This window comes from Diaphorina citri, unplaced genomic scaffold, assembly GCF_000475195.1.
Source record: "Diaphorina citri unplaced genomic scaffold, Diaci psyllid genome assembly version 1.1 scaffold53, whole genome shotgun sequence".
NCBI lineage: Eukaryota > Metazoa > Arthropoda > Insecta > Hemiptera > Psyllidae > Diaphorina > Diaphorina citri.
The window spans coordinates 195,321-221,271 of record NW_007377490.1 but is presented as its reverse complement, the minus strand read 5'-3'; the positions used below and the strand labels follow the sequence as shown (position 1 = coordinate 221,271).

The following is a 25,951-nucleotide window of genomic DNA, read 5'->3' as shown; positions in this document are numbered from 1 at the left end:
AAAGTTCACATTGGCAGCTAGATATAAAATGTTCACATTGGCAGCTTATCAAGCACCCAACTTCTGAAATGAGAGAGCTATTACAGATACATTTGAACAAAAGGAAATTGGATATGGTTAATGAAAACAAAATTGGACTCGAAGAGAAAAATCACAATGAAAGAGGGTTTGAAAGATGAAGGGGACAAGGGGAAGAAGAAAAGGGGAAATAACGATAGAGAGAAGAGAGAGAGGAAAAATTTTTACTTTTTCATCTTCTTGAGGACGTTGAAGATATGTTTTGAAAATTGGAAATTATCAAGAAAAATTAAATTATCAAAAAAAAAAGGTGCAAAATATAAATATCTCAAACTCGATTAATGCCACAACGTGACTTAATCTTAGTTTAGTTTTCAATTGGTTCATCTTTAAACTAAATTTAACTCCAAGTACCGCCCCGATCATATTCGAATTTAAAAATCGAACCTGTAATAATTAGGTATGTACTTTGTACTCACAAACGTCCCCAGTAGGTAACAAAGTAAATAGGTAAAGTAAGCACAAAAATCTTGGGAGTAAAAGAATTTATTATTGTTTAGAAGTGGGGCACCTGGCACAAGTTTTTCAGTCAATTGTGTTTATTACACCTAAGTAGGTAAGAACATAGTTTTCAAAAGCGACCGTGACGGTTTAGTTTAGTAGGTACTTTTTATAACATGTGAGAAATTGAAACTTTATATCCCTAGAGTTAAATTTTTAGGTTCTACCCTATTTTCGTTGCTGTTATTATTATTACTATCACTATTATTAACAAAATATAATTAAATGTACTTATATTATGTCAACCTGGAGGAAAATGTTTCAGATACCAAATAAATACCTATATAATTATATATGTACATATTTAATCTATATTATAATGAATTTTTACTTTTGTCTGTACCTACATTGCTTAGAATTGTGAAATTTTTAGTTGTCCTTAAGGGAACCCAAATGTAATGATAGGAAAAATATCGGTCTGTAATAGACGTATGTAGGTATATACATACCTACATACGTACATCTCTCTTGTTCCCCTGATGTACCTTTGAACAATAGAACAAATTTCACAATATCTAAGTAATTTTTCTATTCTATTTAAACATAAATATTATCCAAACTTCAATTTTTATAATACCTAACAACAAAACTACCTAACAAACATTCTTGTTAAATTAATTATTTATCATTGAGGACCACAATCTCACTTTGAACTTGCAAGTTCAAGTTGAACTCTCAGTTTAAGCAATCCTATTTGATAAAGAGTTCCGATTCAACCAATCATATTACTTAACAGATTATGTCAGCTCCCATGGCGTAGTGGTCACTGCGCTCGCCTTGCACGCGGTAGACCCGGGTTTGAGAGGAAAAGGGGGAGGGACGAAGGTGAAAATATTAAGGAAAAGCAACACCCTATAGGTCGGAAGATGGGGGAGTATTAATCGATAGCAAATAAGGCAGGAGGCAGCCCGGGTAATATTTTGTGTTTCATACATAGTTGTTTCACTGTAGAGAGCCCCTATCCGTTATCACTAGCCATCTCTGTGTTCTTCATTGTTCAAATATTTTCAATTCTGTAGACAGCTATTTTGATAAGAAAATTACTTTTTTAAAATCAAAAGTTCCCGTGTTCGTGTCTTTTATTTTATTTTTTGCACAGTAAAATTACGGATATTTTCAGGGTGTGTTTTTTAAAGTCCTGAAAAATAATTGAAAGAGAATGTAAGTATTGACGAAGTTTGAAACAAAAACAACACTTATTTTTCCTTTACATTGTCGTTAAGTACATATTTTTAGATTTATATATATAGCCTAAGCATTAGGTACTTGCAAAAGGTCCATAAATAGTGGAAAATTTGGTTTAGGTAGGTATTTTGTTTTTTTGAGTATCTGTAATTATGGTGGATTTTTGCATGCTGAATAAGGATCCTTCATTAGGTACCCTACAAAAATCTTATCAGGAAATTTTGACAGGTACCTACCTATCTAGATAAGCAAAAAAGAAGTAAAATTTCTGGAGAAAAAGAAAATGTGCAAATTTACAGCAAAACCATGTATTGTGTTGGTAAAATTTCCTACAATTTCTCCATTTCAATTTTTGTCTGAGATCAATCCTTTAGTTAGTAGAATCAGAAAAATCTGGTGTGAACATCACACGACTTGCCATTACATTACAGAACCAATTTTTTTTTGCACAATAAATAAAATACTACCTAGATAGGTACCTACTTGAAAACAACAACCACTACACTACCGAGGCAGGTATCATACGTACTCTACAGATCTCTGTGCTATGAGTTATACCTATAATATGTTATAGTGATGTAAATTTGCATGATTGTGCCACTGTCAGATAGAGTTATAGATTTGTTATCTACGACAGTACGACACACATCACGTCAGGTTCATATTTTATCTTGATAGTTAGAACACTACCTGTGACACGTTTTATTACATTCCTATGACATATCTCATTTGTGTATCTCCTACTACACTGATAGTACAGTCAAACCTGGTTCATTCGGTACTGTTTTTATGTTTCTTTCCTTTTTGTTTCGTCAAAAAAACTCTTTTTCTGTTAGGCAACATTTTGTTGAAACATGTCGTTCGCACCAGAAAAAACTCTCTTTTAATGAGAAGAATTTTCCTCTATGAGAAAGGTTGTATCCCGTCTGATTTCTGTAATTGAGAATATTTTGTTCCCGTACCTCTGTAATAGAGAATCATCTTGTCAAATTTTCTTTTACACCCCATTTTACGGAAAAAAATTCTCGTTCTTAAGTCACACTGAAACAAATTATGGACAATCATATGCTTGGAATTGATGCTTCAGTGCAGCTTGAGAGTTAAGAGCCAGAATTTGGTTTGCCTGGAAAAGACAAAAACACTCGGTCTCTTGTGGTCCGAATAATACAGGTTCGACTGTGGTGAGTTTTATCTATCAAATCTGGCATGCACCAGGATTAGCATGCCAGATTTATTGGTCTGGCATCAGCAACTATTGAGTGCAGTACTTATGCAGAATATATTCAGTGATATTATTATTCTAATGAAGTTCCATCAAGCATATTATTATGATTTTTTCAAGTATTATTACCCCCCCCCCCCCCAGTATTATTGTAAATTGTGTAAAAAGTTTGTCAAATATCACAATAAAAATATTGAATTGAATTAATTACTAACATATATTTAGTATAGTATCGTACTGAATTCAATAGTACTATTGTACTGAATTAATTACTACATATTTAGTATAAGTATCGTAGTTAATTCGATAGTACTTCTTCTTCTTCTTCTTCTTCTTCTTCTTCTTCTTCTTCTTCTTCTTCTTCTACTTCGCCTTCTCCCATGTTCAGATGGGGTCGGCGTTTGTCGTCGGCCTCTAAATCAGCTTTAGAGTGATCACTTTGAGGCCAACTGGTTTTGGCTAAACAAAATTTTCCGAGTGGGATGCCCTTCGCACTCAATACAATGCTGAAGACGAATTAGAATTCAGTAAACTTACCGAAAGCCACAGGGAAACTGCTACCGTACTTTGTGATGAGTTAAGTAAATGGTTGTTAATGTTAAGTAGCAGAAGTTCACTTACCTGAAACAAATAAGAATAAAGGCAAAATGTTAAATCAGAGGGACAAAGAAGTATTAGAGGTGAATAGAACGCAAATATGACTTTACAAGTAGGGCCAAAAGACAAGAGTCTGTCAGCCTTAAAAGCCCGAAAAAAGATAGCAAGTCGATATTTTTGTAAACAATGCTCACCATTCCCAGGACTTTTAAAAGAGAGAATTTAATTCAAAGTTCATTTCAAGATTATTAGATAATACAAAAATTATCTAATCTCCATCTACAACTTTTACAATGCGACAAAACCGCCAACAGGATAAAGTGACAAATATATGAAGCACGATCATATTGTTTTTGATAATGATGAGAAATGTCCTTATATCTTGCTAGAGATCCTTTCTAGATTTGGCAGAGATATGAGTGATGTCTATTTTGCTATAAATAGATTGTAGAGACCTAATTTCTATTTTGGTTCTCTAAATAATATTTGCACTAAATAATATTTTACGCCTCCGTGACTTCATGTACGTAGGTATATCTACCCTTTACTACTTCCACCATCTTTCTTGGTGTTATCTTAAATCACGAATCGCGTGAAGAACCCGGACTAACTTGATATTTTGGCATTTGTCGTATGTAATGCACGACTAAGCGATGGCTAACAAGATATATGTTGTTGTTTTCAAACGCTCGAAGTAGGCTACTAGATTTAGAACCGGAAATAGTCAAATTAGGTAGGTACCTACCTACATCAATTGAAGGGAAAAAACAAATTTCCCTTCTAGTACACATACCTAGTCTCCTCCTTCTTCACCTTTTCAAACAAGCTTAAAAACGATACCGCCCAACCACCATTTTGCGGAAGAAACAAACAACCAAACATGTAAAAAATCTCATTTTCCCAGCCTTGGTTTCCCAGCCTTGGTTGGTAGCGCGTCTGCCTTGTAAGCGCTAGGTTTGCTTCCCACCCGGGCGGATTTTATCCTGAACGAACGATGTTCGTTCTCGGAACGACTGGCTTTTTCCTATCCTGTCTTCCTTCCCTCTTCGATTTCGGGACGATAAAACTTTACCTACCTCATTTGCAAAAAAAAAGAAGAACAAAAGTGATTTTCAAAAGAATGATGTGATAGGCTCTGTTGTTTTTTAACCGCTAACAATTAAGCAGCCATGCCATACTAATTGATTCATTCAGTCAGAAAGTTCACAGAGCAAGGTAGTAAGAACTTAGATACCTATAATAAGTAAGTATGTAATTTAAGAAGATGAATGAATTTGATATTCAATATAATACCTATGTGCTTCTTTTTAGTTCTTGTAATGGGAATAGGTACCTACCTTGGTTCTAACAGTATAAGTAAATAACACATTTTACGTTTTGTAATGGTAAAATCAGGTCTTGGATCACAGTACTTTTATAAATAGAATGAGATAAACAAGGCTTTTTATAGATAAATACGGACTGTTCGTGCCCATGTATAAGTAAGAAGACTAATAAGTAATAAGGCCAGGTATTTTTCAAACCCCCAATACTTAACCATTTCAATAGTTACTGTAAAATACCTATCTTTGCCAGCCTAGTTAGCTTAGTTGGTAGCCCGTCTACCTAGGCCGCGGGTTCAATTCACGCCCTAGACTTAACTACTGATGATGATAATGAGGATGATCATTTTACCAAGCAAGTACTCACATAATCTTGAAAAATAAAAACAAACCAAGTATAGTATGGCCTCCGAGAACATCACTCGCTGATTATTAGATAACTATTGTGTTTTTCACATTACGTCATGACCAATCAGAAATATTCTCTAATCTAGAACCAATCTATGAATCAGACAACAAGGAAGATTTTTTTTTTTTTTTTTCAACTAGGAATATAATGAAGATCCCTATAGCCAGAAGTGTATGAGTATTTATTTGTGTAAGTGAAGACAAGGATAAACTAAATTAATTCGTCACACCCATTACCATCCATTACATCTTTAGTCGTGTCAGTTTTTATTGGGTCTTGGTGGTCAATCTTAATGCCTTAATGATCAAGACTCGAGATGTTGGGTATATTTGTCAAATGAAGTTGCTAGGTGAATTCGGATCGGGATGATATTATCAGCCCTAGTCCGGATTTCAGATCCTAAATATGGATCCGAAGAACCTGATTCGTATCCGGAACCATCCGGATCTTATTTTCAGTCCAAGTACCTACAGTTATCACTTAACGTGAGCTCACGTGACGTGATAGTAGTGTGTTTCTATTTCTATACCTTTATTCTTATAACTCTGCGAACAGGACCAATACCTTCATGATTTCACAAATCATAACCTCAGTCACCAATAGCAAATAGCATGTTATATTTCAACGGACAGATTTGGTCCTATAGCACTCCTAGTGTGGAGATGTGAACGCAGGTACTCACCTTAAGGCGATTTCCTAGTTTGAATGACAATACCTGTCTAACTCAGGAGTTTCGCCCTTGTTGCTAGAAACATCTTCACACCTGTTCAATGACTAAGTTATTGTTTTTTGTTTACAAACTCGTATTATGTATTGAACTGGATAAACAGCAAGTTATGTCAACATCCATTTCATCTGATGAAGGTGGATTAAACATATTGATCAGAATGATACATTTTATATCTACCTATATTTTTCATATTCTCTTGTAATTACTTCATAATGAAATATTTCATCTGATGAAGGTGGATTAAACATATTGATCAGAATGATACATTTTATATCTATATTTTTTCACATTATTTTGTAATAAAATGGCTTGATAATGAAACAAAGTGACGTTCTAATCCATGCAATAGCGTCAATAAATACGGCACAGCTGATAGCCGATGATAAAATAATTGCGTACGGTATCAACCAATATAGGATTATTTACAAGGGAAAGAATCTATTGTCGACAGAAGGTAGGTAAAAAATGCCAGCAACACTGCAAACATAATTATTATTTTCATTGAACTGATCGGACAATGGTTAGTGAGTACGTATAGCTAGTGTCAATGAGAATTTCATCCCCCATTTTTTCGTCTAAAAAATGCCTTCCTTCCTGTTTTATTTCGTAAACCTGGATTTCCATTTTCATTTATAGGTACGTTTATCCTATTTATCGAGCATTCGAGCTATCCCTATTCTTGCTAAACAATGCACTTCTTCTTCTTCTTCGCCTTTTCCCATGTTCAGATGGGGGTCGGCGTTTGTCGTCGGCCACTCAATCAGCTTTAGAGTGATCGCTTTGAGGCCAACTGGTTTTGGCTAGACAAAATTTTCCTAGTGGGATGCCCTTCGCACTCAACCTTCGCTATTGATATAGCGTGAGGAAATTTGGGCTAGTCTTCTCCCTGTTTATAGTCCCCTAGCTAGACGCTGATCTACTCTCTGTTTATAGTCCCTCAGCCAGACAGATTACCCCATCAAATATAAAATCAAATCCCAAATTATTTGTGTTTAAGCAGAGCTTTTTCACAACATTTGTGGATATCACAGCATTACTAAGTGCCTCATTTGCAATCAATTTCCGTATTTCAATATTTTTTTTACACTGGTAATGCCGCCACTGGTCGCTACTCGATTAAAGTAGCTACTCAATTGTCCTCACACGAGGTTGAGTGCACCCCGGACTCCAAGCAAAAAACCCAAAAAACTTCGACCCCGCCGGGAATCGAACTCGGGACCTCCGGCGTGCATTAGACAGGAGTAGAGAAGGCTGATTGTTTAAGGATGTTGCTTTGAGGCCAACTGGTTTTGGCTAAACAAAATTTTCCGAGTGGATGCCCTTCGCACTCAACCTTCGCTATTGATACAGCGTGAGGAAATTTGGGCTAGTCTTCTCCCTGTTTATAGTCCCCTAGCTAGACGCTGATCTACTCTCTGTTTATAGTCCATGAGGAAATTTGGGCTAGTCTTCTCCCTGTTTATAGTCCCCTAGCTAGACGCTGATCTACTCTCTGTTTATAGTCCCTTTATTTGACCTAGGTACATCAGTAGTGAGGAAATTTGGGCTAGTCTTCTCCCTGTTTATAGTCCCCTAGCTAGACGCTGATCTACTCTCTGTTTATAGTCCCTCAGCCAGACTGTAGGTGCTTATTTATAATCGCTGATAAAACTTGCACTATCGACTTGGATGCGAAATCTATTTCTATTTCCTAATCTATATATTCCGAGGAAATCTAGGTACCTAATTATTATTTCTAATCATAATCATAAATTCATTCAATTCTAACTCACAAATATTGAATTCCATTTAATGGATGGTTAAAGGGCGCCAAAAAATTCTACAGTATAATGCACGTACAATTCAATTCAATGTAATGTAATCAAATTATTTTTGTCTAATTCTTATCAAAGGCCGTGGAACACGAAAAAAAAAAAAAAAAAAAAAAAAAAAAAAAATACAACCAAGAGTTTTGTGTACAAAAGAAGTTTTGACCTCGATTATTTACTTATTTATTTATTAGAATAATTATTTAATTAAAAGTTAATACATAACAATCAATCACCATTAGATTAGAACCAATAGTTTTTTCGGGTTCGATTCCCGAAAATAAAAATAATTTTTCCGTTCCGATTTATTTTTGTACACCACTTATTTGGCTGTTTTCTTCGAAAATGTCTGTATTTTCTTTGGGCCTGGCTTGGAAAATTAAAGACAGACCACAAATATCAATGAACTGAAGATAGGACAGAGGGAACAAGGAAGAAAAACGAGAGGTCAATAATGTTCAAGTATTTTTAAACCTCCTTAGACGTAAGCCATGGCATTACATTTTTTCAAAGTTCGCGGTTCAACACCCAAAAATAATAAAACTTCCCTGTATCTAACCTCAGAGGAAACAGTTGACAGTTCACAACATATGAGGGGAAGGAGATTTGAAAAAGGGGGAAAAATTGGAGAAAGTTATGAGGAGTCCCATCGACACCAGAATGAAGTACTCTCTCAAATTCACAAGGAAAAGGCTGTTAGCTTTAATTTATTAATTTTTTTCCTTGATATTCAAAATAATAATAAGCAGAGGGGAGAAAAATTAGAAAAAGTACTCTCTCACATTCACGAGGAAAATGAACTGGTAGCTTTGACTTATTTTTCTGGATATTCCCAGTGTTAGGAAGGGGAGAGGAAAACTGGAGAAAGGTAGGAGAAATCCCATCAAGTACTCTCTCACATTCACGAGGAAGATGTGCTAGCAGCTTTAGCTTGTTTTTCTTTTTCTTTCTCCAATGCCTCAGCTTTCTCGTGATCAGCTATAAGTTGTTCGACTTGTTTGGCAGATAGGATGCGGGTGTAAGTTTTGCCGTTTTCTCGAGTCAGGGTTGCCAGCTCCACTGTGGGGAAAACAAAAAATTAATTAAATAGAAGATATGGGGACCTTCCACCTTTGTAACAACGGAGATCGGTTTTATCGTCCGGAGAAGAGGGGTCTCAAAAACTTTATTTGCTATACCTTTACAAAAAGACCAATTTAGGACAAAGTTCGCTCTAGGCGGGAATCGAACTCACGACCTACCGCTTACCAAGCAGGCTCTACCTTCGGAGCTAAGTGGAAAAGTTGATTATTTACCTTTGTCTGGGGTGAGCTTAGTCATGTCGAGGATTTTGCTCAAAACTTTGATAGCCAGGGCTTGAGCTTCTTTCAGAGTCAGCTGAAACAAACACAGGAAACAATGAAATAAATAGACGTAAGTAAATAAAATTGAACCTAGCACCTTTGGTGAAACTAAAACAACAGTGATCTTATTGTCCTGAAATTGGAAAGAGGACAGGATAGGAGAAAGCCAGCAATTCCAAGAACAAGCTCTACATGTTAAGGATAAATACTGTCCCAGGCGGAAATCGAACCCGCGACTTAGCGCTTACAAGGCAGGCGCGCTACGTGAGATCAATCCTTTAGTTAGTAGAATCAGAAAAATCTGGTGTGAACATCACACGACTTGCCATTACATTACAGAACCAATTTTTTTTGCACAATAAATAAAATACTACCTAGATAGGTACCTACTTGAAAAAAAAGAGCTTTTTCACATGATCAACTTTTTGGGGATAATGTTTAAAGAATTTTCACATTGGGACAAAAATCGAGGGTTTTTGGGTTTGCGGACAGAAATGGTACGAGTAGGCATGCTTGTGTCCAGGCAGATGTTAACTTCCCTGCCAAGGTTAAAACAAATAATAATGATCAGCTTCAATTTAATTCAATCATGATCAGCTTCAATTCAATTCAATGATGATCAGTTTCATGCTTGACAAAATCGTTTCAGATGGCGGGAGTTGGCGAAACCAAGTGGCAGAAGGATGCTGCGGACCAGAATTTCGACTATATGTTCAAACTCCTCATCATTGGCAACAGTAGTGTTGGCAAGACTTCCTTCCTGTTCCGATATGCGGACGATTCTTTCACGTCGGCTTTTGTGTCCACCGTCGGTATCGATTTCAAAGTGAAAACCGTATTCCGACATGATAAGCGCGTCAAATTACAAATATGGGTAAGTCATGTTGCCTACGGAATCAGGAGATACCTTGAAGAGGAATCTCGTGGTTGGCTAACCTCAGAATCTGGTTCCACAAATCATCTGCAGAAATTTTCCGAATTGCCACAAACAAGATAAGAATAGCCATGATGATTCGGAACGGATAGGCACTAAGAATCACTTATGTAGTGAGGCTCCAAAACTGAATTCCTTTTTCTTTTCCAGGACACTGCAGGTCAGGAGAGATACAGGACTATCACCACAGCATACTACAGAGGTGCTATGGGCTTCATATTAATGTATGACGTCACCAATGAAGAATCATTCACCAGTATTCAAGACTGGTAAGTGGTGGACCTAAATTATAATCATTGTTATAACTTTGGAGCTCTGACTTGAGACACAAGACTAGCTACTTGTTGTTGTTTTGGCGGCTTTAGCTATAGCCGAAAGGTGACGTAGAACACCAGGGTGATGGCAGCCATGTTTAATTGGCTCGTCCTGAACCGCAGTGAACCATCGTGAGGACTTGTGCTTGTTCTTTTCAAGCCGAGATAACCCTTTGAAACTGACTTGAGTCAACTAGCTACTTGTAGGGAGTTCCGATATCCGTGTAAGTTACCCTATATTCGTAAAATGCTCTCATTATGGAGTCTAGGAAAAAAAGTCCACAGTGTACGCCTCTTTAATCTAAGATAGTATGCCTCGGTCTGGACCAAAACTGAAAAAAGTGATTTGAAAGGCTTCCTTCTGAGATAATCTAACAAAGTCTTGATGAAAAAAAACCCCCATCTTCAAAATTTGGACGTTCGTCCTCACAAAGACACAAACTCAAGAAAGACCAAGCAACAAACGTAATATCAAAACCCCCCGAGCGGAAACTATTTTCTTCGTCATCGGCTTCTTTTTCTTCTTCTCCGCCTCCTCCTCCTCTTCTTCTTTTCCTTTGTTTTTCTTTAAATATTGTATGTTTCATAATGTTTCCCACAGGATCACACAAATCAAGACGTACTCTTGGGACAACGCACAAGTCATTCTCGTAGGCAACAAGTGTGATATGGAGGATGAACGAGTCATTTCTTTCGAACGAGGCAAACATCTGGCCGAATCTCTTGGGGTAGAATTCTTCGAAACGTCCGCTAAAGATAACGTCAATGTTAAGGTAAGTAGTTAGGAGCGATATATTGATTGAAAATCCAGTAACTTTATGAAGCCTCAATCGAATAGATATCTATTTTAGAAGGAAAATAAAGCTAAAAAGCTGACCTGTGCAATCGTGTACTGCTGGCTTTTCCCGGTCCCACTCAGACTGGGTGAGGATTACATGCGTGGGCGGGTAACTTGTCTACGAATGAAAGGTAAAACCTTGTAACTAAAAACCTTAGCAATCTCATAACTAGAAATACTCCACATATGACTTTTAATTTCGATTACAATATGTTGTTCAATTTCAGGGAGTATTTGAACGACTAGTAGATATCATTTGCGACAAAATGTCGGAAAGTTTAGATTCGGATCCAAATCTAGTCGCAGGACCCAAAGGAACCCGACTAACCGAGCAGCCTCAAAGAAACAACCCGATCAATCCCAACTGTAACTGTTAATATGGTGACAATAGTTATTCTCCTACATTCAAAAATAAACCTGTTAGTATATTTTTCTTATAGGACACCAAAGGTTCAACTGCAAAGTTTCAAGTGCCCTTGAGCTAATATACATTCGAAGTTGTGTTATCTTAAATTTATATAAAATCCAACAAAAAATATTACCGTCTATAATTGAAGCACATGACAAAATGACAGATTTTAGGAATTTGTGACATTTTCCCCCAAAGAGGACAATATAGTATGATATTTGAAAAGTAATAATGTAATAGAAACTCACGAGAGGTTTAAGTTCACACCAGATTTTAAATACTCGATTTAATTACAGTGTTGATCTGATATTTACCTCTAAGCTCAGAAACTTTTGAAGAAAGTACTTTTGGTGTCAACTTACCGATGATTATGATTCTTATCAACCATTACTTAACTATGTAATATGTAATACCTAACTAATCATGCAAATGATTGATTCCGTGACTGGCTGTTGCGGGGCCCACTCAGCCTCGTGAGGAAAATGAGTAGCTATGACATATAAATCCGGTGCCAGCATGGTAGGTAAACATTGGATTTTAGGATTATTGAGATATTGGAAAAATCCCACAATGCTGCAGTGAGCACCAAACTTGTGACATAATAACACAAAGAAACTGCATTTACATTTACATAACCTAAGTTTAAACTCGGATTGTGGTCCTCATGGTCATAAGAAACACTCCAGTGTTTACTTGCTACTTCCGCGATATCCCCCCTCCCCTTTCCTCTTACAAGAGACGGGTAACCCGTTCGTAATAAATAAAATTAGAATCAATTATTATTATTATTTTGAATTTTGTGTTATAGTTTAGGTAGTCGTATGTGTGTAGTTGTTATTTTAAACCGTAGAAACATTTTTTTGGTGTTTAGAGAATTTAAATAGTATAGGTAGGTACTTTCTATGTAGGTAGGTACCTACGTTGTATCGTTTAGCTTTTTCTTTTTACATAGAATATCAATATCTGTTTTATTTTAGGCATATAAATAAAGAAGAAGGTTGGTTGGCACAATTTATGGCGCTGCGCTATAGGTATAAAATAACATGAAAATTTTTTCGTCAATTCTGGGAAAAAATGTCCGAGTATGTACTGTATGACATCAGTATGCATATTGAACTGGAAATGAAAGTAGAATAATTGTCCCTTATGGGTTGTAGTTTAAATAGGTATCGTAAGTAGTTTTTTTTTTTTTTTTTAAAAAAAAAAAACCTAATGTTTTTTTTTTAAAAAAAAAAAAAACATTAGGTATGATGTTTTTAAGTAATCCTATATTTTTTACATTTCACACTTTTCTGGGACCTAATTTTTCCACTGTTTTAAGCTCTAATCTTCATGTTTTCAAACTTTTTCAGGCATGATAGAATTATCTTGTGGCAAATTATCCACTATCATGAAAAAATATCTGTTAATTAATCCTGTTGTATTTTTATTTATTTTTTACGTCCTGTTATTATTATTATTATTATTTTTTTTTTTTTTTGATAAATTAAGATGTTTTTCACCATTTTCTAGCCCAAGCTTTTCAAGGGTTTTTCCAATGTGACATTAAAATCATTAGGTATTAAATCTACCATAAAAAAAGAGAAATAAATAACAAGGCATAGATCCCCTTCAAATTTTGATGCTCGCCAATACTCCAACTTCCTGAAATGGGCCTCAGCCTCAGAGGCCCGCGATTTTCATCCCCTGGGCCCGGATTTTCTATCGGGGACTTGTAAAGGAAGATTAATTAAAGAACAAAGGAGGAAAATCAGACAATGCCTATGTATGTATTATTAAAAATAAGATTTTAAACAAAATAAAATGGAAAAAATAGGAGGAAGAGGAGGAAGCAGAGAAGAACAAAAAGAAGAAAAATAAAGGAGTATATACCTATAATAGTAAAAATCACACGTATCTGAAGCTCACAATTATTCACAATGTAAACAAATTATAAAATATGATTTATATACTTTTTGTAACCTAATCTTTATCTTTATTTTATAGGTACTTATTTTTATTATACATACATGGAAAATGAGTTCCTTGAGCCTTCGTGTTTTAGCTGTATAAATAAGATGTATTATCTACAAACCGGGTGGCGCAAAATATCGACACACTGAGACACGAGCTAGAAAGCTTTCACTGAATGTTACCAAGAATATTTGGACCATAGCCTGGTTTCAAAAACATATCCAAGATTTTGAAAGAGATCTGAAAATTTGTTATTTTTAAAATTCAAATAGTAAATCATTGACTTAATTCCTTATTTTACTAGCTCAAAATGTGTCTAAGATCTAGACAATAAAGTGTTTTTTTCCCTCTTTTGCGGCACCCGGTTCAGCTTTAAGCTCATATCCACATTACTTACTTCAGATTTTATTGTATCAATGCTTAATATTTTCTTAATCAATATTCCCAATACTGGTGTACCTATTACTAGTATGTACATGTAATTATGGGGAAGCTACTATATATATATGATAATAAAGAATTTAAAAAGGGAGTCTCTCTTCTAACTAAAAAGGTTAAGAAAACACCTTTTCTTCATTTTAATTTTCTCTCATTGTCTATCTATATCTATATGCTATCCTTCTACCATGATCTATAGTTATACTTTATCCCTATACCTACATAAGTATCTACTTGCATTATCTACATAAAAAAGAGAAACTTTTTTAAAATCTAGATAATTTTGATTTGCCTCCCAAATCATTCTGATATAAAAAAATAAAATAAATTTATTCAAACTGTGTATTTTATCATCATTATCAATTATCAACTAAGAATCCACCTTTCTTTTCTTTTCTTTTTTTGTTTAAATCAATTTACCTAGGTATTATTTACCTACTTACATAGAGGTAATTTATCTAATCTGACTAATCTCTCTGGAAAGTTTGAGCGGCCTGAGGTGAAAGGTGTCCAGAGAACCGCGAACTGTTTTTGAGCTTTTTCCTTTGTTTAGCCCTATAGAGCGGAATTTTGACTTTGACTGACGATGACAGCCGGACCATACAATATGGAACAGTTGCAAATGGGTAAAAATTATTAATAAATGGTCGTTTCCTACGTAAAAAGTAGTGAAAAATCCAAATCTGAGGTCAAAACTCCGAAAAAATAATTGTAACAGGTCGAAAATTCAATTTTCATTTTCCGTTCTAATGAAAGAGTTCAAAGATGTGTGACGTCAGACTTCGGGCAGTTGCCTCGCTAGGTAGCCAGTATGCAAGCGCGCTTGCGGAGGAACAGGAAGAAATGCCCAGAAACGTATGCGCACAAACACATTAATGTGTTGCCTGCGAGGGAGCTTTGCTCGGGACATCTAATGTGACGCCATTGCCTACGGGAGCGTACTTCTTTATAAAAGAACTTCTTTATGGGCTTATTAGGTGAAGTTTTTAAGTTCAAAGAGTAGAAAAAATCAAAAAATGAGGTAGGTACTAAAGAATTATTCTTTTTCGTTTCGATTTATTCCAAAATAAATCTTGACGTCACAACATACGCTCATCGAAAAAAAACACGGTGAGGGAAAAGTAGGGAATTTTTCCCTCCGAGGCAGGGATTTTTTTTCATCTGGCAACACTGCACTGTGGATGTTTTTCATTTTGTGATAAGACAAATTTGAAATTTTGAAATTTGAATCAATTATTTTTAGCTGCAAATCCTGAAATTCCAGATAGCAAGTGTTTGAAAATTCATTATAAAGCTGAATTATTGATGTGACCTATATTAATTCAGAAAAGTCCATCCAGACCAATATTAAGTGAGCTCGTTATACTAAGATGGGAGACAGAAAAATCAATGATTCAAAAAATAAATTTGATCAAGTACGGATCATTACCAATCCTCTTTCATCAAATAAAGTAAGTATGAATGAATTATGATACTGATCATACTCAATCTACGGCCCATCTGTCTTTTTTGTGTGGCCCTTCACAGCTTAAGCTGAAATTAATATGTTATGGGAGCTAGTACTAAAATCTAAATGATAGTGGTAAGAAGGGGGGATTGAATAAATGAATTACCAAACTCATATTACCTAGTCTGTGCCATAGCAATAGCATGTCCATCAGGTGGTATGTCTCTCATCAGATGAGTGATGACCTGCCACTGGACTAACTGTGGCAGTGTGCCCCTTTTAACATTGTAAATGGAATAAAACTGAAACTTACCAAAACTATTTTAAAAAATTTCAGCCCCTGTGGTTTACACCAGGTTCAGGCAAGGTTCCTCCCCTCTACTGTGAAGTTTGGACCGCTGTCCAATGTTCTGCAAGCCCAGGCTTTTGTAACACACCCATCTTGTCTCAGATCTTGATGTCCAGTGGACTCTCAACTCAGGCATTGGGCTATATTTGGAGCCTAGTGAACAAAAAGTACATTGGAATATTAACAGAGGAAGAATTATATTTGGCTTTGGCACTCATTGCCATCTCCCAGGTAAAGATTCCAAAAGTAAAAAAAAAAAATAATAATAATAATAATAACTTTAAACTAAAATTTTTTTCATGTTCATAATTATTTGTATTTATTATGTTTATAGGTGCTAGTAAGTATTAGCATACAAATGCATACATAGGTATTTCATCATATATTCTTCAAGCTTTTGAAAGAATCCTCGCGAAAGCGCTTTCAAATATCCTAATCACCAATAATATTTAACTTCTTGTCCACGCTTCAGGTTTGTCAGAGGTATACCGAGTTGGTAAGAGACTTCAAAGATCTGGTTTGATAAATAGTAGCAGTACCAAATTGGATTCCACTTGGAATGCACTCAGTGCTTACATCTCTGATGCTGCTTCCTTCGAATATAATCCACAATCGGTAGGTACAATTTTTTCACAAGGACTAGAGCGAACTTGATAAAACACTCTGCGATGAGATTTTTGGTAGAAATTTTATAAAACGAAAAAACTTGGATTTATCTCCATGAAAACAACACGATAAAACATGGCTACTAGATCAGTATATTCTTTGAAAAAGGTAATAACGTTCCATCTTCCATCATTTTCTCTTTTTCAGAATGATTCTGACAAGACAGATAATTTTGGAGAGCTATGTGAAATATGTCTGAGTCATGAAACAAACTTGAGCTTGGTGGAGGAAAACAATAACAAATATCACTATCCGTGTATCAACTTGTATTTGAACTGTGTGGAACCCACACTACCTCAACCAACAGCTGTACAGTAGACGGGGATAAAATATCTCAAAGTACTTCATTTCGGTAGGTGCTTATTTATTTATTGAAAAAAAAAACTTAGGTATATTTATATTGTTTTACACACTAAAATACCAATCGAAATTAGGCAAATACTTTTTACTGAAAATTTCAGCTTTTACACCATTATCAATAGTTGCAATAGATTCAGGATTCACAATTAAAGACAACGATAATTTAATTTAGGAAAATGACCTAGTTAAAATACTATACCTAAAATAAAATTAATAAAATAAAACAACTTACCCAATATACATATTTACATATGTAAGGAAATTGAAGTTCTTGAGTTTTATGTATAGGTATTTCTCCTATAAACAAGGAGTTTCTTCTGGTAACAATTTTTTCCATTTTGATGCTACCAGCATGTTGTTTTTGGGCGTACATTCCAGTGGTGTCAGTTTTCCGAGAAATATATGATAACCATTTTCCTGTGCCCACTCCAATCGGTCAGCATCAATCCAATCCATCCAATCAGGAGATTGTCGATCAGCACAGTGGGACATGAGATGGTGATCTTGACTAGTAATGTTCAATTGCTGAAGCCATTGACTCCTAGGGTACTGCATTGTGTGACAAGTCTGTCAAATAATAATGATATTATTTAAATTGTCCCAGGAGATTCAGACCCTTTCAATGCTGCGAAACTTTGGTAAACATTTCATTACCGCGCTTGTGCATATCTAATTATTTATGTCTACTCTCAATTAGACGACACGACACGAGTTATACTCGCGAGGTAAATAATAAGGATACTGCATATGCATATTTATACTGCTCGTATAGGACTGTAAAGTGTAAAGTCCATTCACTCCAGCAGTACACTACTACTATTACTGTGGTCCAATTCTCAAATTATATTTAAAAAATTCCATACATCAGCTGGGGATTGAACCCACGCCCTCCTGTTTACCAAAAGAGCGATGCCTAAACAAAATTGCTTACCTGTATTTTACCATAACAGCAAGGCGATACAACCATGGACGCATTATTTCGAGCACATTTCTGCATGACAAGATCTGAAGCTACTCCGCACGCATGTAAACAAGTTCCAACCTGGAAGATGTAAAAAGTTGGAAAAATATTAATGCTGAATTCTACAAGAGCCGAAATCGTTCACTTTTCCCGATCGGAATGCGCGTGAAAATATTGCAAAAGAGTTTTGAACGATTTTGGGAGTTCGCTGTTCGTACTTTGCGTAATAGTTTCAACAGAACGGACAGGAAAAGAAAACTGCCATTTACTTTTTTTATACATATACTTAGGTATATTTTTTATATACGTAGAAAAACCCTACACTGAAAAAGATATCGGCTTTCAGTAACTTCATTCGGTCACCTAAATAATTCTGATTATTCCTTGTTCCTCTAAAACTTACATCGAAAGTTCCTATGAAGTAGTTGACATTGCTCTGTATTATGAACAAGTTGGTCAGACCAAGTTCCCTCGTACGGTGCTTAGCTCTGGCTAATGACTGAGGCTTATTATCAAGAAGTATAACAGTACATTGAGGCACCAAGTGAGCAATGAGCAGTCCAAGATGACCACCTCCACTACAGAAATCTACAATGACATCATTGGGGGAGCATATCTGGAAGATAAAATGAAAAACATATTTTCAGCTGAATTCCTTTTAGAGGTATGCTTTTTACTTATATGTTTGACAGAGGGAACTGTAACTCCTAAGGTCTTATCGTCCCGAAATTGAAGAGAGAAGGAAGACAGCTGTTCCAGGAACTAACATTATTCCTTCAGAGCTATTCATCTTGACCTAAATTCAGAAGTTATATGGGGATTGAGTCACTTTGAACTTCTAGGTCTGAAAATTCCTTTTTAGGTTTTAATAGGTACCATTCTACTGTTGGCCTACTTTTCACGGCTAAACAACTTTTATTTATTATTAACAGTTTCATAGCTCAAAGCTATAGCATTTATTTACATGAAATACACAAAATTTGGTACAGAATAAAAATACAAAATTGGTACATGATGGATTTGGGGACATTTTAGATTTTTTTTCTAAACAACTTTTCAAAAAAAGAACAAGACTCTGAAACTCCTACCTTCATGACAGCTTTGGTCATACTGACTAGTTGCTGACATTTCCGCTCCACTCGATCCTGTGGAATATCTCCGGATTCTGGAAGAGCAAAGTAAGGAATCTGTGCCTTGTCAAAGTAGATTTCATGTCCATAGCCAAACCCTTGTTGCTGTAAGGGGGAAATGGAAAGTAAAAATTAAATTAAATTAAATTAAATGTGTTTAAATCAGTACCTTTTCTATTTCTAGGATCAATCAGAATTCTGTTGTTGTTGTTGTTGTTGTTGTTGTTGTTGTTGTTTACTAATGCAAAGGAATTGATTATTATGTCATTTTCCTACGCGCGTCCCAATATTTTCCTACAATATCAATCAGAATTCTAAAATTCCTAAATAGGACTCCTAGGATATACTGTACAAATACATATGTATGTAGGTACTTACTTTTATTCGAGGTTTAATGGTGTTGACAAATTGAATTGCATCTTCAGCTCTTGCTGTAAATTTGCGAGCCTTTTGAGATTTGCTCATAGGTTGAGACTGACCGGTTTCATCTGAGCCATTCTTTTGTACTTCTATGTATTTTAATTGTTTGTTAGCCATAGATGAAAACATGCATGTTATATTTAACAATGATGAATCACTCATGACATTATCATACCTGATTAAGAAAAGAGAATACAAGTAAAATATAAGAATGCTGCAAAAAATAAGATTTAACTCTTTCAAGAGATAACTCTTAAATGTACACATACATGTGTACCTGTACATACTTCTATGTTGTCTATTTGAGACCCTTGGACCTTACCTACTTCTCATTATTCCCTCTCTCCCTCCAGTTATAATTGGGTATTATTACTTACCACTTCTTTACAAAAGGAAACTGGGAAAAAAGTCCATCTCTTGTATGAATGGTGATTATATGAACACACAGAACTAAAATGAAATCTGATAGGCTAAAGTTTTCACTATCAATGTACATCACTTCTTCAACACAAGGATCTTTTGGACAAACTGTGGAAAATAATAATAATTATTAAAAAAATTCAAGTACTGTCCAAACATTATCAATATACTACTGACAATCCTTTAAAATATTGATAGTGTGAAGATCATATTACCAATAGGTGATTGTTTTTACAATGAAAAAGTACTGTCAACATGATACACCATCAATATTTTTAGAGAATTGTCAACGGTATTGTGTGGGTGCTATAGGACCATGTTTATACAGTGGGAATAAAGGAACTTTTCAGTCTCATTCTGGCAGTAAAAGTGGGGCATGTTTCTAGTGATTCTGGTTGTATAATTAGTTAATTACTTAGGGTATGTTCTATTAAATTAAAATAATTCTCATTACCATCATCATTAGGTAATTCATACTAGTTTCAGGATGGGAGGTACATGGATTATATTTTCTTGCTGGTACTTGCTCAGAAGTCACATCAATGAAAACTTGCTACAAAAAGGAGCAGTGACCAGTGTTCTTATAGTGTTCGGTTAAACAAAAAAAAGGCTCTTTCTTTTTCATTGTTGTGGCTTCTGAATAATTACCTTCTTGGTTACTGACCTAGGTAGGTTTACCTTTATTGTGTATTTTTAGAGGCTGTTTTAAATTAGACTCTATGTTTTCAATATGACCAATCCATTTATTATTTCCATTGAGAAAATTTTCAATGCATATCATTGAATCAACTTCACAGAACTTGGTCCAGGATGATTGCTCAGAACATGCTGATAAGCAATTCTCTCGGAAACCCAACATGTGAATGCAGGTGCCCTCTGTCTTTATAATCTGAAGACGGATAAACAATTGATTAGTTCATGTGGTTCATACCTATTGAAAAAAGTGAAAAAGGGGGGGGGGGGGGAACTGTACATTAATTCATTCTTTTTGTATCATTTATTTACCTTTCCACAATTCATCAGTACTCAATGTAGGTTTGTCTGATTTTTCTTCTTCTTTGTTGCTTGGTTCTTCTGTGACAATTTTTCTTCTTTTTTGGCTGAAAACAAGGGTACAAATGTTTGAAACATTGTTTACAGACCACTACCACTAACATATGGATTTAAGGATGTACCAGATCAGTTTATCAATATCAATAGCATTATCTTAGGCCTGAGGGTATATTTGATTTTCCTTCTTTTTTGGCTCAAGCATTGATTACCCACCACTTAAATCAGCTGGAAAATTACCCTTCAGAGGAAAGTACCTAAATAATTACTTTGTAGATATGTTTTGCCCTGAGGGTATGTGGACAAGGCAAATAACCCATCCCTAACCCTGAAGAAATTCAGCTACAATCACCTTTTTTTACTCTGTTTGCTTCTCTTCTTAACACCTTCATTATCAATGGTTTGGTTGTCATCACTTTCAACCTCATCATTGCTGTCATCTTCCGAGGGTAAATTCTCCTCTCCTGTGAATAAGATAAAAAACAAAAAATCAATACTTCTGGCCCACCAGCATTTTTTTTTTTTTTTTAATTACAATCTTCAGAAATCCAGTCCAGTAGGTATATCATCCTGGTTACACATCACTGGTCTTCTGGTCTAGGACCTAGACCATCAACCCTCGCACCAACATGTCCACAACAGAGCCTGAAAGCTGCTTTCTTTTACAGACACTTGAAACTTTAATGATTGTAATGTATACAAAAACTTTAAGCAAAGGGATGGGGCTATTGACAAGGCTCTGTTGAGGTTACTTTTATTCATAATAGCATGGTTTATTTTCTCTTTGGTTGGTACAAGGCTATAGGGTTGGGACTCCCTTGTGGACCTTAAAATTATATTTTAATCAGATTTCATGTAAGATCTGGACACCAGTAAAATACCACTGGTTTATAAACAAATACTTACCTGAAGGTACAAAATCTTCATCACTGTCATCTGAAGATGGTAAATGTGCATCATCCAGTGCAGCCATTTTTGAAGTCTTTTGATTCTTATGAAAGATGAAAGGAATAGGGAAATCTCTTAAAAACACATAGGAAATCTGATTTCATACATGTAGCGGTGTAAGGTGCCCTGCATAGTGTTCTTACTGTATCTTATCCCGACGCAGTGGGATTTTTATCCCTTTTCAGGGATTTTTCAGGTCTGACTGGGATAAAAATGAATTTAGGGATTTTAAGGGATTTTTAACAATTTTAAGTGATAATAATTTTTATTCATCTAATAGAAGAAGAAAGTCAAAATCTAGTGAGCAAATGTCCTCAAGATGTTGCCTAAAGAACTTGTCTTTTATTCAGTTAATAAACTAAGCTCACATTGCTTAACATTAGTGATTTGTCCGGAACAGGTGGCATCCGCCACTAACAAGTCCCTCTCAAACTTGTGGTGTTTCCTCTCATACTACCAATGACAACCTCTGCCAGAGGTTGTAAATGGCGAGTAATGTCCATGGGCAATAAATATTGTGCAACTACAAATACTGCAAGAGACTTTCCCATAAAGGTTTAAAATAATAATAATAATGTCACTTTTTTCTGAGCATGATTTTATCTGTTGATTAACTTCACCCTTTGAAGGAATCAAACCTGTGACCTGGTGCTTACAAGTCACATCTCTTCATTTACGTACTTCTATTGCATTATTATCGTTTTGCCTTCAGGGAACACAAATGGGGATCTGTCCATTTGGAATGTCAATACTTCCAACCTCCCATCTAGTCCTTACGAGGAATCTGTACAAGAACCCCTGTACAAATTTTCCGCTCATCAAGACTGTACTAATGGAGTCAGGTAAGCCACTTTGGTCTGATGCTACTGCCAGTGGCTTTATTACTGGATATCTTTTTAATAATAATAATAATAATAATAATAATAATAATAATAATAATAATAATAATAATAATAATAATAAAATAACCTTTAAAAGAGTCTGGCTGAGGGACTATAAACAGAAAGTAGATTAGTGTGTAGCTAGGCGACTATAAACAGTGAGAAGACTAGTTCAAATTTCCTCACGCTATATCAATAGCAAAGGTTGAGTGCAAAGGGCATCCCACTCGGAAAATTTTGTTTAGCCAAAATCAGTTGGCCTCAAAGCGATCACTCTAAAGCTGATTGAGAGGCCGACGACAAACGCCGACCCCATCTAAACATGGGAAAAAGCAAAGAAGAAGAAGACGAAAATAACCTTTAACACTGGGCCATCAGACAACCTAGTTAGCTTGGAGGGTAGCTCTCCCTTGTAAGCGCTAGGTTGCGGGTCCGATTCGATTCCCGCCCAGGGTGGATTTTAATCCTGAACGGATGAGGCTTTCTCCTATCCTCTCTTGGGACGATAAGACCTTGGCAGAGTTCATAACCGAGCGGACTGGAGAAGACTGACTCAAAACGCCGACCCCGCATAAGCGGGAAAAGGCGAAGAATAAGAAGAAGAAGATTCATCTAATAAAAATACATTAATTATATAAAGTCAATATTTAAGGGTATTTGAGTGAAATTTCGAGTGTATGTGTATGGCCGCCATACACGCCTTATATGGACGCTACGCCACTGGATAAAATCCGCCCCGGGCGGGAATCGAACCCGCGGCCTAGCGCTTAAAAGGCAGACGCACTACCAACTAAGCTAACTAGGCTGGCTAGGTACTTATTTATCAGCCAAATATGCAATGCAAATTGTAAAACATCGGTTTTTCCAAAAACACCCTCCTAGGTGCAGTATCATCGATTCATTTCTATAAAATAGAAAAAAATCTGATGCTGTGTCCCCCGGCGCGCCGGGGCTTCACTTCCTGGGAGACTGGATTAGCAGGGGCTGTTTGTTGTGTAGGTAAATGAAACCCTTACAAGCTTACTTTTCTTCAAGCTAAAAATCTGATGCTGTGTCCCCCGGCGCGCCGGGGCTTCACTTCCTGGGAGACTGGATTAGCAGGGGCTGTTTGTTGTGTAGGTAAATCAAACCCTTACAAGCTTACTTTTCTTCAAGCCTCTCGGAAACCCAACATGTGAATGCAGGTGCCCTCTGTCTTTATAATCTGAAGACGGATAAACAATTGATTAGTTCATGTGGTTCATACCTATTGAGATTACTTTTCCAATACCTAGTAAATAATTAGGTATCCACTGTTATTTTAGCCAGCCTATTTAGTTCCCACTCAGGACAACTTTATCCTAAACAAATGAGGTTTTTTCTTGGGGGAAAAAAAACTGGTACTTGTAGCCACTGGGAAATCAGGATCCACACATCCACAGGAAGAAAAGAACGTTTCGGTGTTCGGTATTTCGGTTTCGGAAGAATCGGAAGCAGGAAGGCGGAACACAGGGAACACTCACACTCACTTCAAGTTCAACACTTCATTCATACTTCACTTCATGGGCCTTGGCAGAGTTTCCTCTATTAAAAAAAGCTCCCCTTCCAAGTTGTGTAGTAACTATTAATATCAAGTTTTGCAATGCTTAATAATATAATAATACATAAAATACGATTGTTTTATTTCAGTGTGCATCCATTCTACCCCATCTTAGGAACAACTAGCGGTCAGAGGCACGTTTCTCTCACAGACCAAGAAGAAATTCAACAGGTAGAAAATAACTTGAAGCTTTGGTGGATAGGTAGATAATGGGACATAGGCGCTTTTTATTTGGTTAACACATCATTTTCCCTCACGTCACGGATTTGTATAACGCGAAGGGAAGTAAGTACGTAAAGTACGTCCTCGAATGAAGCGTGCCGGGAGGCGAGGGAACGTCAAGAGTTGACAGGCCGCGCACAGCCCGACCTCTATTTCAACATGAAATAGAGTTCCAAGGTTTTCTGATATATCGGCGAATTTGCGCGGTAATTTTTAAAAAAATCGAATTTGAAATTGAGATATTTCGATTTCTTTTTTCTGATCAATAGTGTTGGGAATGATCGATTATTTCACATAATCGATTATCAATAATCGATTATGAAAAATAATCGATTAATCGATTATTAATCGATTAATAATCGATTATTCTAATACGTGGAAAAGTCATGAGAAAAGTGCCTTGACCTGGGGGGGGGGCACTTCTTGTACTTTTAGCACATCACATTAACAACTAAAAAGTAAAAACCAATTAACCTGTCATCAGTCAACCAGTTAAGACTTAAGTCTAATGACTAATGATAACTGAACTAAGAGCTTACTAATAGCTCATCTATTGAGGGTGTCACAAATGTCATGAGAGTGCTGACTGGCGGGTTGGATTCCCATTCAGGCCTCAGGGTGAATTTTATCATTATCAGATAAAGTTTGTGGTCGGCTGACTTTCTTCTATCCTATCATTCCTATCTCTCTTCTGCTTTAGGGCGATAACTACGATAAGACCTTAGCCTTCCTTAGACTGATGGTCCAGTTCCTTCTATTTAACCTCATATAAGATATACCTAGGTAATACACTTAAATTACATAATGACATACATGTTAAAATTTTTTCATGCAACAAGGAAAAAAAGTTCAAGAGGAAAGAATTAGAATAGATCAGTTGCGCTTACTTGGGTGATGTTTCAAAGTCATAGAGCAGGAAAAATGAGGACCAACGGAATTTTTCTTTTTCTTATACGACTTCTAGATCCCGAGATAAATCGATTTAAATATTTAGCTAATACTTTTTATTAGCCTTTTAGTGGTAAAACATAAAAACGGTTACATTGATATATACTTTTACAAGTCTTTTAGATAATAAATACTACGAGCTAAGGGATTAACATCTTTGCTCAACCTTCTATTTTAGGTTTAGACTCCAGTGTTTGAGGTCTTCTCTTATTTGAAATTTCAGCTTTTAAGTTAAAAATAAGGCAAGAATTCTTTCTCAAGTTTATACACCACTGCAGTCCTTGAAATGCGTCAACAAAAAAAAGCAGGCAATCCATCGCGGTATTACGTTCGCGCGATCGCCTCCTCGTCTTTCTTGACGCGTCTTTGCATACGCGTGTTTGTTAATTACGCAACGGACGCTCCTTCGAAACGAGCCCTGTAAACTACACTGCAGTAGCGGATGGCCTCGCATACGGCACTGCAGTTTCAAGTGCTATGGCCATAAAA

General features: G+C 35.9%; 4 protein-coding genes and 1 long non-coding RNA gene across 6 annotated transcripts in view; 3 read left to right on the top strand and 2 right to left on the bottom strand.

The window, feature by feature from the left end:
* LOC103516660 (glutathione S-transferase C-terminal domain-containing protein) overlaps nt 1–25,951 on the bottom strand; it is a 31,875-nt gene that overhangs the window by 4,250 nt on the left and 1,674 nt on the right. For both annotated transcript variants that reach the window (XM_026828955.1, XM_008481645.3), the window contains exons 2-9: nt 20,513–20,723; nt 19,792–19,942; nt 19,373–19,589; nt 18,953–19,099; nt 18,268–18,480; nt 17,835–17,945; nt 17,136–17,470; nt 15,842–16,030 (exon numbers count right to left, since the gene is read on the bottom strand). In XM_026828955.1, coding sequence (XP_026684756.1) covers nt 17,201–17,470; nt 17,835–17,945; nt 18,268–18,480; nt 18,953–19,099; nt 19,373–19,589; nt 19,792–19,942; nt 20,513–20,723 — 1,320 coding nt within the window. In that variant the 3' untranslated portion in view covers nt 15,842–16,030; nt 17,136–17,200. The remainder of the gene's footprint in view (nt 1–15,841; nt 16,031–17,135; nt 17,471–17,834; nt 17,946–18,267; nt 18,481–18,952; nt 19,100–19,372; nt 19,590–19,791; nt 19,943–20,512; nt 20,724–25,951) is intronic.
* On the top strand, nt 1,399–11,810 carry LOC103516652 (ras-related protein Rab-3). The gene is made up of 5 exons (XM_008481636.3): nt 1,399–1,740; nt 9,845–10,069; nt 10,280–10,398; nt 11,045–11,216; nt 11,509–11,810. The coding sequence occupies exons 2-5, from the start codon at nt 9,845–9,847 to the stop codon at nt 11,656–11,658; spliced, it is 666 nt and encodes a 221-aa protein (XP_008479858.1). The 5' UTR covers nt 1,399–1,740; the 3' UTR covers nt 11,659–11,810.
* Nucleotides 7,994–9,524, bottom strand: LOC103516856 (proteasome subunit alpha type-4-like). The gene is made up of 3 exons (XM_008481846.3): nt 9,513–9,524; nt 9,148–9,229; nt 7,994–8,911 (listed from the first exon to the last, which is right to left on the bottom strand). Exons 1-3 carry the CDS (start codon nt 9,522–9,524, stop codon nt 8,754–8,756), a joined length of 252 nt encoding a protein of 83 aa, XP_008480068.1. The 3' UTR covers nt 7,994–8,753.
* LOC103516846 (uncharacterized protein R10E11.6-like) lies at nt 15,037–16,214 on the top strand. The gene is made up of 2 exons (XM_026829004.1): nt 15,037–15,532; nt 15,866–16,214. Exons 1-2 carry the CDS (start codon nt 15,452–15,454, stop codon nt 16,184–16,186), a joined length of 402 nt encoding a protein of 133 aa, XP_026684805.1. The 5' UTR covers nt 15,037–15,451; the 3' UTR covers nt 16,187–16,214.
* On the top strand, nt 16,328–17,064 carry LOC108253408. The gene is made up of 2 exons (XR_001809738.2): nt 16,328–16,492; nt 16,691–17,064. It is a non-coding gene; the product is annotated as an uncharacterized LOC108253408 (long non-coding RNA).